Raw genomic sequence first — 16,466 nt, forward strand, 5'->3', positions numbered from 1 at the left:
ATAATGTATTATTCTTGAAGGATTTTCCCACCACATTCATATTTACTTCACTATTATTTAAAAAAAATTATTTTTTTTTTTTTTACACAAGACAAATTAGGGACTACTTTCCCCTATGTAGAGTATGATCTTGCCAAGCTAATTTATCCACAATAAATCAGTCTAATGAATTCCTCAAACTGTTTTCCTCTGTCCATGAAGTCTGCAGTTTGTCGAATTGGCAGCGTACAGATCTTAAGATCCAGTAGGAGGGACCAAAGATAATACATCTAAATAAACGCAAAAAGAAGTATAAATATTACATACAAGGGGAATGAGAAGAATTAAAACATAACAGTGAAAGACCGTGCTGCTTTATTTTGAAAGGTGAAAACTGTAGCCCATATGTAGTCTGGCAATATTAAAAGAAAAATAAAAAATGATTTGTTCATGTACAGTTTTATGGCACAAGGGCAAGTTCTAAAGTGTAGATTAGTAAATTCTTTCCTAGGGCTGATCTGATATCATGAGCTAATGTCTGAACTGTGGGAGCAAATAATGCTAAACATGCATTCATTAAACACCAGAGGGTAAAATGTTCATGTAATATAATTTTATTACTTACATTTGCGTGTATGCTTTTGACATTTTCGGATTCTCTGAATCTTGTATCAGTAGTACATTACAATTAATGATAGACCTTAAAGGTGTAACGCTATAGTCACCTAGAACACTTCATCTCTATTAGGTGGTTTGCTTGGAGTGTCCCTGTCCTTTTTACCCTGCAATGTAAAACATTGCATTTTCTTTTTTTAAGAACTGTTATGTTTACCTTTAAATGGTTAAAGGACCACTATAGGCACCCAGACCACTTCAGCTCAATGAAGTGGTCTGCATGCCAGGTCCCCCTAGTTTTAACCCTGCAGCTGAAAACATAGAAGTTTCAGAGAAACTGCTACGTTTACATTGAAGGTTAATCTCCCTGACAGCCACTAGAGGGCGCTTCCGCAATCCTCAATGCGAAAATCGCATTGAGGACATGCTGGACGTCCATGGGAAAGCATTGAGTAATTTCCTATGGGCGGTTTGAATTTGCGCGCCCCTCTGGCCTTGCATGCGCATTTCGAGCTGATGACGGCAGGGGGAGGAGAGGTCACCAACGCCAAGGGAGCCCGGCGCTGGATTAAAGTAAGTGGCTGAAGGGGATTTAACCCCTTCAGCCCAGCGGGAGGGGGGGACCTAATAACCCTATAGTGCTGGGAAAACGAGTTTGTTTTCCTGGCACTATAAAGCTCCGTTAAGTCCACCTCTAGTGGCTGTCAGCCTAATAGGCACTTACGCTGAACTGACCAAGTACAACTCTGTTACAAGATGTGGAAGCTCCCATAGGAAAGCATTGATTCGCTGTTCATGCACATTAGGTCCCAATATTGGACCATCAGGTGAAGGTCATGCCTCCTGTGATGTTTCAGCAGGCAGAAAGGTGACCAGCATGAAGGGAGCCTCTGCGCTGGGAGAAAAAAAATAAGTAAAACTTAATTATTATTATTTTAATGTATATTGCAATCAGGGTGTACCTGTGTGGAGCTAGCGACCAGGGGCATTATAGCATTTGGAATATAGGCTCAGTAGCTGTGTGTTTTTCTTTACTATGTTTTTTATTTTTTCTTGATGACCCATGATGGCCTCTTGGAAATGTCACAGAGGAGGCCTTTTGTAAACTGTTTTGTCTGACAGATGCATATTTGCTCCAGTGGTGGAAAACACACCTTTGTATCAGAGAATCCTTTTTGAATCCTTTTCCTAGAGGCATTGTTGGTGTCTGTTAAAGATTAAAACAGGCGTGTCTGTAAATCCAGTCTAGTTTATCCTGTTGTCTGTTCCATCAGTTTGATGATGCCTGATCTGGGAGGAACAGACTACTACACAAGGTGGTTGTTGTTTTCATAATAGGTGAGGCAGTGGTTAAATAGTTTAAAATGTTTGTTAGGCATGTTAGATAAGTTAAATAAAAAATAAAAAAACCATGTGATGCTGTCTCCGAAATCCTTTTAGCAGAGGCTCTATTAAAAAGTGATTTTAAAGGAACATGCCATGGATAAAACATTAGTAGATATACCCCAATGCAAACATGTGAGCATTTAATTCTGCATTATTTTTCCTTTTGGAAATGGGGTGAATGTTAGAAAAACCTGCTGTCTGCTGCCTTTGCAAGCACTCTTCTCTTTTCCTGACACATACATTCCGTCTGTGTTGGAGAATACTCCTCATTAAGAAGCTGCTGTCCATTAGCACATTCGCACAATTGCGGCTTTCCTATGCATCTTGGTGAGCTGTATTAAGTTTATTGAGAAGGGAGGAAGGTAGGTGCATGCAGTTGTCCTGCCACTTCTGTTAGCTCTATGGAGTTAATGGATGTGGAAGGAAACCTCCTTTGCTATTGGTGTGTCAGCCAGGGAGGTGCTTTTGATACCGGAGAAACTGACGGAAGCCAAGCACAGAGAGATGGACACAGGTTTCTTCAGGAAGGAAGAGATTCTTTATTGGATCACCGATCGGGACTCAGAGGGACTAGCGTCACCAAAATACAGCAAAGTCTGAGTACTGAATACATAGAGTACATTCCTTATATAGCACTGTAGCTCCTCCCACAATTAACTACACCCACACATACCCTTAACCTATTTAATGAATAGAGTCTAAACTCATCCATCCGGTCTAACCACGTGGCTCATCTGATACAAAGGAGAGGGACGCGTAATTCCAGTTCTTACATTCCTGCACCTGGTCAGTACAGTGATGACAGTATCTTAGCTACGTGTTATTAACTAACTGATACTACAAACACATATACATACATATGCCTTGTGGCAATCTTAGCCTGCTAAACTTGTATTTTACTGGAATTACATCACATTCCCCCCTTTGATGCCTCTGATATTTCACAATTACTTGAGGCATCACTTAACCTTGGTTTGCATATACCTCAGGTTACCATGAACCAGACCAGACTTATCTTATGATGTGAATCTTCAACATTCATCTTCTTGCATTGGTTCTCCCTGATCTAGAGCCTTATACTTATATATCGCCATTATCTGTGCAGCAGCCTTCCTCTCTGCTATACTTCCTATCAGGCTTTGCACAGACCTAACTACTAAGGGTATAAGACACGGTAGGAGTAGACACAACAGTAAAATCAGTAGGACTCCACCTACCACTGCCTTAAGCCCTCCAAACCACTCATACCAGCTACCAAACCAACTACTTGGATTGTACCCTTTCCATACCTGAGTAGGCACATGCGCTAGTTTAACCATATGGCTAGTAAGCTCAGCTATTGCTTGCCCTTCGTCATCTATTTGAAGACAGCAATTACTTAGGTTAAACTTCCCACATACACCTCCCTCTACTGCCAAAAGGTAATCCAAGGCTAATCTATTTTGGTAGACTGCTGTCCTCATCCTGGTGTTATGCTTCGCTAGAAGATTGAGCGCTTGTGATGTCTCATTTGTGATAATCTCAACCACCGCCTGTAATCTTATAATACGGTTGAGCATATAAATAGGGGTTCTATAACCAAAGGTACCATCCTCAGCCCACGTGGCTGGCCCATAATAATCTATAATACGCTGGGGAGGCCATTCATTATCTTCCCAGGCGCCTATCTCTATGGGTCCCCTTTTCTTCCTATGATTCACATCATACACTTTAACACCTAAAGTCTCACCTGTTTCAATCGGTAACAAGAAGAAGGATGGTTTGAGCATACCCAACACACATGCCCCTTCCCAGTCCTGTGGCAACTCCGAATAGGCTTTCTTACCACAGATCCAGTACAAATTTGCTGGGGCTCTCCAGGTAGATGTGATGGATAGATCAAACCACACATCCTTTAAATTGGCATATCTAGCAAACGGGTTAGATGGTTCTGAGACATTTGAAGCCGACCACCAAGTTGTATTCTTTGTATCATCATCATAAGCTTTTTGCCCTAGACAAGTTAATTCTCCTACAGAAGTATTATACATCATTCCTTTCCTTGCTATGCAAACATAACCTATGATGGAGGTCTTTAATCTCCACTCAGATTTACCTCTAACACTCATATGATAATCGGCTTGTGTAGATATTAATTGGTCAACTGCCTCAGAACCGGACATTACCTCCTTTGCTTCCCAAGGCCATTGGTCTCCCATGTTAGTACCTCCACACACATAGCAGTTGGTAACATTAAGACTACCGGCAATACTTTCAGCTAAATCGATGAACAGGTTTTTAGCATTATGGGGGATCTTATTATCTATACTCATCTCTTCGTAAAAGGAATGGTATACTTGATGAGTCTGGGAGGATACCGTATCAGTCTCTATTCCTATAAACAATAATGTCCCAGGATCTAAACCCGTCCCGTATATTTGAAACCCAAATAAATTTCCATACTTATCTAAGAACTTGTCGGGGTTATTAATGAGTATATGGACTGGGTTGCATTCCATAGACTTACAATAAGGGCTAGTCGGCAACTTAGTCACTATCATGTCTTTGTCTACTGTCTGTCCCCAAGTTGCCCACCCCACACAAGACCAATATGGGCAAAAGTTATAATCTCTATTTGGGCATCTAGGACTTACATATTTATTTTTGCTACTGGGACAAATATATTTATCGTTAGACCCATACGTCCTCTCCCATCTAAGATCCCCACATACATTCCACGGCTTTCTACCACTCGATATCGCTTTACACGCATCAAATAGCAGAACACCCGAAGAATGTACGGATTCTAACACCGTTTTATTAATTAGGGTCCCCTGAGGATCTCCATTCCTGAGAGTCAACCAGATTGTACGAGGTTGATACTCCGGACTGAAGCACTTAGGTTCTCCTACTCCTAAATGGCACACACTATAATCTATATTTAAGTATCTACATCTCGATACATCTCCTTTACACTCGTATTGTGAATGCCAAATTAGGGTTTGGGAAATATGGTTACCTGTTCTCGTAGTCTTAATGCATACCTCACAGCTAGGAGTGTCGGTACCTCTACCTTCCTGAATATAAAAACACATGTAAATAAACACAATCAAAAGCACATCTTTCGCCGTCATCCTCAGTCTTCGTCCGTGCGATGGAACCTCAGCTTCCAGGATGTGAGGGCTGCAGGGAATGGAGTTCTGCTCGCCTTCACAGGTGTCCCTTCGAGACTTTCCTGGCTTATACACTATGTGATGGTAAGCGGACAGGCTTTATTATGGCCTTCTCACTCACACCTGTAACAATAAAATTTGTAATCCACAATAATTCCTCGTTACTCCGACTGAGTAGTGCGTTTTAACCGGATCTTGCAGGGATTCTCTGGATCTACTGTAACTTGCCAAGAATCGACTGCTGCTGGTTTAACCCTGGAGTGATGTATCCACGGAGTCACTTCTGCTACTTTTATTGCTGTAGGGGTAGACAAAAGAACAACATAAGGACCTCTCCACTTGGGCCCTAACGGTACATTATTCCACTCTTTAATCCACACTTGATCTCCTGGATGATAACTATGAACAGGGGGATAAATATTCACAGGTAATCTATCTTGTACCCATTTCTGTACCTCCTCCATAGTCTTACCCAACTCTACAACCTGCTGCCGGGTAATTCCTTCTCCCAACTGACTCAAGTCCCCCCTTAAGTTACCAAGTACGGGAGGTGGTCGCCCATACATGATTTCAAAAGGAGAGAGGCCCATCCTTCTGGTAGGGGTACTGCGGATTCGCAATAAAGCTATGGGTAAGAGAACGTTCCACTTAAGTTGGGTTTCCTGACACATTTTAGCCAACTGGTTCTTTATAGTTCTATTCATTCTCTCTACCTTACCAGAACTCTGGGGTCTATATGCAGTATGAAGCCTCCACTTTATACCAAGCATATGAGTCAGTTGTTGTAGGCACTGATGAACAAAAGCTGGACCATTGTCCGATCCTATAGAACAGGGTAGTCCATATCGGGGTATTATTTCTCGTAGCAGGAATCTCACAACTTCTCCTGCTTTCTCTGTACGAGTAGGACATGCTTCTACCCAGCCTGAATAGGTGCACACAATTACCAGCAGGTAACGATGTCCACCCGATTTAGGCATCACTGTAAAGTCTATTTGTAGATCGGACATGGGGAGTCCCCCCATAAACTGAACTCCTGGTGGCTTTACTGGTCCTTGTCTTGCATTATTCTTAGCACACGTTACACATCTGCGTACAATGGCCTGAGTCAAGTTGGACAATCTTGGTATGTAGAAATGTTTTCTAAGAGATTCTTCAGTACTGTCTCTCCCAGAATGTGTCCCGTTGTGATAATTTTGGACAATTTCTACCGCTAGCGATGCTGGTATAACTATTCTTCCATCTTCTAGCTGATACCACTTGTTCTCCAGATACTTTCCCGGTTCAGTCTTTAACCACTCCTCTTCTTGAGCTGTATAAACTGGAGTCCATTGGGACAGTGGAGTTGGTATAAGAGCAGCTATATGCCCCACATACTCCTGTCTTCCTGATTCAGCAGCACGCTTAGCTGCACTATCTGCCATCCGATTTCCCTTGGTTACATCACCATCACCTCTCAGATGTGCTCGACAATGAATAATACCGACTTCTTTCGGCTCCCACACTGCTTCCAATAGTTGTAGGATTTCAGCTGCGTACTTGATTTCTTTGCCCTCTGAATTCAGTAGTCCTCTTTCTTTATACAAAGCTCCGTGGGCATGAGTGGTTAAAAACGCATACTTAGAGTCCGTATAGATATTTACTCTTAAACCTTCAGCCAATTGTAACGCTCGTGTTAGTGCTATTAATTCTGCCTTTTGTGCTGATGTTCCTTTCGCCAGTGGCCGAGCTTCTATCACCTTGTCTATGGTTGTTACTGCATATCCTGCATAGCGGATCCCTTCTTTCACATAACTACTGCCGTCGGTGTAATATTGAACATCGGGGTTCTGGATGGGAAAATCACGAAGATCTGGTCTACTTGAGAATACTTCATCCATTACTTCCAAACAATCATGTTGACTTTCAGTAGGTTGTGGCAAAAGGGTAGCTGGATTTAAGGTGTTTACAGTCTCTAAATGCACTCTTGGGTTTTCACACAACATTGCTTGATACTTGGTCATACGGCTATTACTAAACCAATGATTTCCTTTGTAATCCAACAACGTCTGTACTGCATGTGGGACTCGTACATAAAGTTCTTGACCCAGAGTGAGTTTATCGGCTTCAGCTACTAGCAGGGCGGCTGCAGCTACGGCTCTTAGACAAGGTGGAAGTCCGCTGGCCACTGCATCCAGTTGCTTAGACATGTAGGCAACAGGTCTTTGCCATGATCCCAAGTACTGTGTCAATACTCCCACAGCCATTCTTCTTTGCTCGTGTACATATAAGTAGAATGGTCGTGTGTGATCAGGTAGACCTAATGCTGGGGCACTCATCAAAGCCTTCTTCACATCTTCAAATGCCGTTTGCTGTTCTTGGGTCCATAAGAAGGGGTCGTGCTCTGTACCTTTGATAGCTGCGTACAGAGGTTTTGCTAGTATCGCATAGCTGGGAATCCATATCCTACAGAAGCCTGCTGCCCCCAAGAATTCTCGCACTTGTCTTCTATTCTTGGGTATTGGTATTTGGCAGACAGCTTCTTTTCTCTCTGGCCCCATAATTCTTTGACCTTCAGAGATATGGAATCCTAGATACTTGACAGTTGGCAAACACAACTGAGCCTTCTTTCTAGACACCTTGTATCCTGCCTTCCAGAGAATGTGTAGTAGATCGTGCGTTGCTTGCTGACAGATTTCTTTTGTAACTGCTGCTATCAACAAGTCATCTACATATTGTAACAATACACACTCTCCTGGGATGGACTCGAAATCCAATAGATCTTGACTTAGGGCTGAACCAAATAGGGTAGGTGAATTTTTAAACCCTTGGGCAGTCTTGTCCAAGTCATTTGGCGTTTTGAGCCCGTTACAGCGTTCTCCCACTGGAAAGCGAAAATACATTGACTTTCTGCGGCAATTCGGAGGCAAAAGAAGGCATCTTTGAGATCTAAGACTGTGAAGTAAGTAGCCCCGCCCGGAATTAAAGCAAGCAGGTTATATGGATTGGGTACAACTGGATGTATGCTAACAACCGCATCATTGACTGCTCTTAAGTCCTGCACAGGTCGATACTCATCTGTGCCGGGCTTTTGAACAGGCAGCAATGGGGTGTTCCAGGGGGAAGTACAGAATTTTAGGATACCATACCGTATGAACTTATCCAGATAGGATTGGATGTTCTTCTTAGCCTTCTGCGGAATGTGATATTGTCTTAGGCTCACTGGATAAACCCCATGTTTCAGTTCAATTTTTATTGGTGGAATATTGCGGGCCAGTCCTGGTGGGTTGTTCTCTGCCCAAACTCCTGGTATGTTAAACAATGTCTCATCACTCCTAGGGTTTTGGCTAGTCAACACTGTATAAAGTCGCCACTCTTCTTCCTTTGGTACGGATAAAGTCATAATACCTGAAGGTCCATTAAACTTTAAAGATGTTGTTCCATCTGGTAGGAACGTAATCTGCGCTTGTAATTTGGATAGCATATCACGTCCCAGCAATTGGACTGGACATTCAGGCATATAAAGGAATTGGTGTTTTACTACGTGGCCTCCCAATGTACAGAGTCGACTTTTAAGAACCGGTCTTTCAGCACTTCTTCCAGTTGCTCCTATCACAGTAATAGTCCTTCCAGATGGAGGAGCAACTAGATTAGTCACCACTGCAGTCATGGCTTGTGGTTTCTCAGTATACGAGGAATTATGGGTCTTCCAGTTTAAAAGGTCGGTAGTGGTGAAAGGGACATATACGAAGACAGGGTCAGCGTGTGCCATTTGACCTGCGGCATCGATATAAGCTGACCCGGGATTTAAGCGAAGAGGCATCTGATAGTGCTTTAATTGTTGGGCACCAGTCAACTGTCGGGTTTGGATGGGGCTACGTAGGGAAGCGTCAGTCATGGGTTCCGGTCGGGGAGAGATAGGGTATGGGGATGTGGGAGGTTGGTTTTGGGAAAAGGTAGTGAATAGAACACTTCGGGCCGAGCTAGATGAAGCTTGACCGGAAGTCTGAAGTGGCGCCAAATCAGGATATTCATTTTTAATGGAGGTTGGTCTATCTGGTTCCGGAAGGGGGGATTTAGTACGAGGGGGGGTGGATCCTGCACTGGAGGAGGAAGCGGAAGTGGATGGGGGTAGTGAGGGAAGGGTTACAGGACTTCCTGCGTTTGCGTCACTTCTTCTTAACGGAAAGTAAGGGGGCGGCAAAGGGATCTCGGACTCAGGGGGCGTGTCCAAAATGGGCCTAACACCAGCCCTAGTGGACGAACAAGTCCTAGCTACCATGAGGCGACACTGTTCCTCGTGGCATGTCCGGAGCCATTTTGGCGAGTCATTTACGGCCTGTCTCCAACAATCAATATAAGGAAACTGGCCGTAAAGTTCAGGCCTACCTGATACAGCCACGTGTAAGCGCTGTACCAGAGTTGGATCCAAACTGCCACGTGGCGGCCATGCCGCAACCAAAGTAGGCCACTCCCTAGTGCACAAAGTGACCAAACGTACAGGGGACATCTTAACCCCAAAATCACAAACTTTGAATCCCTTTTTAAAATTCTTAACCATACATCCTAAGGGATCCGGAATCGTTGACTGCGACGCACCCATATTTAACAGTGGAACGTTGTCGACAACGATTACTATACACGCGTACTATTCAACAGTCACACCCGTTTCCTCTGGCAACAGCACCACGTGGTACGGTTATCAAGTGAAACGTACACAATAACAATAAACACTCAGGGAATTCCCGTACACACACAGCTGCTACACCAGTCACTATATAATCAATATTATGCCCTTTGGCGTAACTACACAGTCACCCACGCTATAATTCTCTATATACGAATTACCCGTCTATAACACACCCCAGTAACATCGTCTTTTACAAATAGCGGTTACAGTACGGTTAGCATAGGTCAAAGCACAAGTTAAGGTCACAATACAATTATTAGTGGTTATGGTGTTAAACATGCAATGGACGACAATGATTAGTACTTATTATATAATGTCAGTAAATATACAGGGTTATGGTACCGTGCACTATAATACAGCAACACACTATTAACACTCTCGCTAGACGGCTGAGCTCGCGCTATCTAACAAGATATACACTTTACTAAACAATCGTTAACACATTTACAATTCCCAACTAAACTATTGGCCAGTACCTTGAATGGACTACCTAAAACTATATACACCCGTTTTGGTTAGCCACACTGCCCAATCACCACATATACATAGCGAGCTAGAGATCCGAATTTACACAGGCGCCTCTTAGTCGCACTATACAACGAGCTAGAGATCCGAATTTACACAGGCGCCTCTTAGTCGTACTATCAAAAGTCTAGTGGGTTCCAAATTTACACGCCTTCCCACTTAGCCCAGATAGGATGAGAACTAGCGAACCGAATTTACACAGGCGCCGCTTAGTCTCCCGGTCCCTCCGACCTAGCGAACGTAATATACACCCTAGAACGCTAGTCTAGACAAGACACCGGTGTCCGGCTAGGGCTATCTTACACCAGGACCCCGCCTGACTAACCAAATCAAACGGTCTGACTAAAGAGCGTTCGATCGAGCGGTGCGCCTTCGCTCCTTCCCTCCGACAGAGGGGGCAGATACAGATTCAAAAACCCCTTTGGGCCTACCGCACAATCGGTATACCCCTAGCGGGTCCTGCCGTCTAAAACAGCAGTTATCTTACCTCCTCGTTCCTGAACCTGAGTTCACACTCATCGACGGGGACACCCCAGCACTTCTCACGTAGAGGCCGATGATCTCCTGGACAACAGACCAGTGGCGCCGAGACGAAGGGAGGTCCACGCAGAAGTTCAGGGGTGCAGCCGTAGAGAACGTGGGCAAAGATAGACCGTCTCACGCCTCTGCCTCTCAGCTACCGTTGAACGATGAGCTTCCCGGCCAATGCACCAAATGATACCGGAGAAACTGACGGAAGCCAAGCACAGAGAGATGGACACAGGTTTCTTCAGGAAGGAAGAGATTCTTTATTGGATCACCGATCGGGACTCAGAGGGACTAGCGTCACCAAAATACAGCAAAGTCTGAGTACTGAATACATAGAGTACATTCCTTATATAGCACTGTAGCTCCTCCCACAATTAACTACACCCACACATACCCTTAACCTATTTAATGAATAGAGTCTAAACTCATCCATCCGGTCTAACCACGTGGCTCATCTGATACAAAGGAGAGGGACGCGTAATTCCAGTTCTTACATTCCTGCACCTGGTCAGTACAGTGATGACAGTATCTTAGCTACGTGTTATTAACTAACTGATACTACAAACACATATACATACATATGCCTTGTGGCAATCTTAGCCTGCTAAACTTGTATTTTACTGGAATTACATCACACTTTAGCCCCCAATTATAAAAGCTTTTATAAACTATCACAAATGACAGACAAGCTGAAGTGCTTCATGTGTGTGTGAAATGGTCCTTTGAAAGCGTTTGATGAGTGAAACCTAATTTAGCATGACAATTGAATGATCATGACTGAGCATGATGGAAATTGAATCACACAGTGGTGTTGCTGCAAAGGGCCGCATATCCCATCAAGATCAGGTAATTTTTGCATACGCTTGATGGAAGTTATAGTCAACAGGTGGACATATATATAAAACCACCTTAAACCACAACATTAAAACCGCAATGTGTATCTTTGTGGCCTGGGGCTGGACTGGGACTGGTAGGGGAAGAGGGGCTTCGGGGAACCTTCCTGTAGAGTAGTGTATTAAATTGGGGAGAGAGAGATGGGCATTGTATTAAATTGGGGAAAGGAGAGGGTCAGTGTATAAAAATGGGTGGAAGGAATGTGGCAGTGTGTTAAATTGGGGGAAGGGACGGGGAGGGCAGTGTATCCCATTGTACAGCGCTACGGGATTTGCTGGCGCTATATAAAAAATAAAATAATTAAATTTGCGGAGGTTTGGGTCAGTGTGGTGGAAGGGGGGCAGTGTGTTGAATTGAGGTGAGGGAGGGGAGGCAGTGTACTAAATTAGAGTGATGGGAGTGGGAGCAGTGTATTAGATTGTGGGGAGGCAGTGTATTAAATTAGAGGTGGGGCAGTGTATTTGTGGGGAGGGAGAGGGGGCAGTGTATTAGATTGTGGGGAGGGAGGGAGCAGTGTCGCGGGAGGCTGTGTATTAGATTGGGGGGGGCAAAGCAATAAACTTAAAGTGAAGCTTTTCAGTAAATTATATATATGTACCCAGGATTACATATTGCTTGCATAAGAATGATACAAGTAATTTTAGTTTGTATTGGTATAGGTCCAAATCTTTTTTTTTTGTTTTTTTGTTTAAAACCTTGTTTATTTGGCCCGTGTTAGCTTTTACGTTTTTGACATGCTTGCTCTAATGCGTCAAGAAACAGTCTCCACAAGACCTCTGAATGTGTACTGTGGTATTTGACACAAATACATTAGCAATAGATCATTTAAGTCCAGCAGGTTGCGAGGAGGTGCCTCCTTGGACCAGATTTGTTGTTTAAGCACATCCCACAGATGCACAATTAGATTGAGATCAGCGTAATTTGGAGCCCAAGGCAACACCTTGAAGTCCTTGTCATGCTCCTCAAACTATTTCTGAACAATATTTGCAGTGTGGCAGGGTATATTATCTTGCTGAAAGAGGCCATTGCCATCACCGAACATCATTGCCATGAAAGGGTCTGCATGGTCTGCAACAATCTCTATGTAGGTGGCATGTGTCAAAGTAAAATCCACATGAATGCCAGAACCCTAGGTTTCCCAGCAGAGCATTTCCCAGAGCATAACACTGCTTTCTTCACATAGTTCATCCTGATGCAATATCATTCCCAGGTAAACGACGCACACTTGCACCTGGCATCCACCTTATCTAAAAGAAAACATGATTCATCAGACCAGGCAACCTTCTTGTATTACTCCAATGTCCAATTTTAATACTCACGTCCCAAATGAATGCTCTTTCGGCAGTGGAATCATCTTGGGCAGTCTGACCGGTCTGCGGCTACGCAGCAAACTGTGCTGCACTGTGTTGTGACACCTTTCTATTCTGACTTGCATTAAGTTTTTTCAGCAAGTTGAGCTACAGTAGCTCTGTTGTGTGATCGGACCAGATGGGCTAGCCTTTGCTCCCCACATGAATCAATAAGCCCATGACCCTGACACCAATTCACAGGTTTTGGTATATACCAACCACTGCATCCTGGGAGCAGCCCAAAAGACTTGCTCTTTTGGAGATGCTCTGATCCAGTCGTCTAGCCATCGCTATGTGGCCCTTGTCAAAGTCACTCACATCTTTTCAATTTCCCATTTTTTCTGCTTTCAACACATACATTTCAAGAACTGCCTGTTCACTTGCTGCCTAATTTATCTCATACCTAGACAGGTACAATCATAACGATATAATTAATGTTATTCACTTCACCTATCAGTGGTTTTAATGTTGTGGCTGATCAGTGTATGTATGTAGATATATGTATGCACACATATATTCACGTGGGTCCAGCACTCACTCTAACGGTCTTGTGTTTTCCTGGGTGCGTACTTCAGCCAAAATATATAATCCAAAGAAAGTTCACTTGTGTATATATATATTATTGCATTTTATATATGTCTTTTTGCTAAAACAAAAAGTTGATTGCGTATTGTCATGTACAGCACTCTGATAATTATTAATCTAGATACAAGTGGTTTAGGTTGCTTGGAGGTTAAAAGGTGACCATACTTAGTATATTCCAGAATTTCAAGAAAGCGCTTTTTTTTTTTTTTTTTTTTTTTAAAGGACGTGAATATTTGTATGTTTTATGCAAGTAGATAAGTTGGAAGAGGACTTAGAGGGAAGATAATAAGAGGTAAATAGTGTTGCATATTCCTGCATCGTCAGTCATTTCTGTAAAAGTGGTTGTGAACATGTAAGTAATGAGTTAACTGAAGATAGTTGTGTCCGTCATGTAGGCATTGCATGTTTTGTGGTTTTCACACTGTATATGCTATGAGTAATTTATGAGTTGTGGATATTATGGGGATGTTTTTGTAATGTAATTAGTGGGTACCTGAGTATTGTTGTACCTTGCCTAGGACATATATAAAGTATACTGATGTAGATCTATATATGAATACTGGCCTACCAAACTACCTGATATCCTTATTGCTAGCCAAGGACATACTAGTGTGTGTATCACGTGCACTTTAGTGCTGTACACCAGACGTCCATCTCCGTAACGGAAATCTGCTCTACTTTAGTTTTCCTTATATAAAAGCATCTATTTATTTGTGTGTATTATGAGAACGAACATCTGTATCTTTACTTCCTCAATTTTTACAGTTCACGTCTCTAATTTGAATGCATTATAAAGGCTATAACACGTTATGAACCTTTTTTGTGAATTGTTGGAAACTGTCTGCTTTTGTTCATGGAAAATATATACATCTTTTATTTTACCTTTTTAGAGCCACACAGATTACACAGATCCTCGCATAGCGATGCCTACAGTACCTCCAGTGAAAGTCCATCCATAGTTTCATCTGATCCAGAATTTAGACAAGGTAAGTAGATCTATCAAAGTGTGTGTATGTGTATATATATATATATATATATATATATATATGTCTTCTTTATTGCTATTTAATCCTTAACATGGAAAAAGGGGCTGTACTGTATAATCAATTAAAAAAAATGCTTAAAGGAATACTCCAAGCGCCATATCCATTGGAGTGTGCTCTAGTGGTTAAGTTGCCACTGAAATGCCTCTAATGGCTGTCAGTCTGATAGCCACTCAACTAAAGGCATGTTCTGAGAAACATTTCAGTTTCTCAGAGAGGACGATATTTTACAATGTTTGAGTAAAGTGTGACCATCTATGCTGAGCAGAGTGTCCCTTTAACCCCTTAAGTACCAAACTTCTGGAATAAAAGGAAATCATGACATGTCACGTGTCCTTAAGGGATTAAATTGTAAGCATACTTTGATGTAATAGTTGTAAATTATAATCTCTAGGTCCAGATCATTCTCAAAGCTTGTTTTAGTATTGTAGGCAGATACAATCCACAAAAACAGCAAAAATGACTGTAATAAAGAGAAGCACGATTTCTAGAAATGCTCAGTCCTGGTGAGTAGAAGGAAAAACATATTTTACCAAGAAAATTGTGCCCAATATGCAAGACTTGTAATAATGAGCCTTCCTTGCATTCACATACCTTGTTGGTTGGAGAAAGCTTCATCTCGAAGAGCAATATCTATGCTAGCCTTTGTAAAGGATTTATCCTGCACAAGTGCTTTCACTTGGCATTGCTTTGTGCTAAAGGTAATGAGGTAATATGATGTCATATGGCAGAATACTGTGGACGTTACTGGGAGAACTTTGACAGATTCTGCAGCAATGCCAGTACATATCCTGGCTCCTTCATGGTTTTGCCACGTAGATGACAAGTATAGGGATACCCCAGGTTGTGGCACCTTTGATGTTCCATTGCAGGACTTTATAATATATTATTGTTTTGCATTCATTATTTCCTAGGGAGAAAAACTGATGCATTAAGAACATATGACTCATCAAGTGTTTTTGTCGGAACAGAAGAATCCAACAGATTACAGCCTCCTGGATTGAGGTAAAGAATATTAATATATATGCTCTATTCACTAAGATCAGAGTTATTCTGAGTGTAATGAAATATGCCAATTTTTGGGTGGCAAGTAAAGTATTATCATTATTTACTAAACCACGCTTACTATACTGGCATCAAATCATAATGAAGATTCTTAAAGATCAGTAGAGCATAGCATAGACATATATATGACCCACACTGGGAGTATAGGCACACTAATAGGGTTATTTTAGGATTAGTTTGTACTAGGAGGTGCTTAAGTTAAGGGGTTTAGAAGTTGACCTTAGAATTATGGCATGTGGTTTAGGCTCAGTCAACTCATACCAGTCTATTTTATAGACCCTGGAAGCATACCCAGTGAAAAAGTGTAGTTAGGGTGAATCATTCCCATCTAGTGGTTATAGTGCAAAGAGGTTAAAGAGGCAGTCTCGTTTTTTTGTCTTTTTCTGTTTTCAGAATTTTGTTTTCCTGACACCCAAACCAGCCTCTCTGATTGGGAACTCATTGAGTAGATTTTATTATCTGTCCAAAACATTTGCAATGGTAGTTTTTAAGCTTTAGAATACATAGTATCAGGAAAGTGTCAGCAGCATATAGACACCACTAATCTGGTTTCTTTTTCTGATATGTGGGTGGTGGTTGTTGTTTTTGTTTTTTTTCCTATAACTTAGCTTATAACCCTGTAGGATTTAGAGCATTAGTTAGTGGTTTGATACTTCTAAGTTTCCCTGAGCTGCTT

General features: G+C 42.3%; 1 protein-coding gene across 4 annotated transcripts in view; it reads left to right on the top strand.

Annotated features, from left to right (window-relative positions):
• PTPN13 (protein tyrosine phosphatase non-receptor type 13) overlaps positions 1–16,466 on the top strand; it is a 264,870-nt gene that overhangs the window by 150,797 nt on the left and 97,607 nt on the right. For all 4 annotated transcript variants that reach the window (XM_063458775.1, XM_063458777.1, XM_063458776.1 and 1 more), the window contains exons 9-10: positions 14,573–14,668; positions 15,640–15,730. In XM_063458775.1, the coding sequence (XP_063314845.1) occupies positions 14,573–14,668; positions 15,640–15,730 (187 nt within the window). The remainder of the gene's footprint in view (positions 1–14,572; positions 14,669–15,639; positions 15,731–16,466) is intronic.

Source organism: Pelobates fuscus, chromosome 6 (assembly GCF_036172605.1).
Source record: "Pelobates fuscus isolate aPelFus1 chromosome 6, aPelFus1.pri, whole genome shotgun sequence".
NCBI lineage: Eukaryota > Metazoa > Chordata > Amphibia > Anura > Pelobatidae > Pelobates > Pelobates fuscus.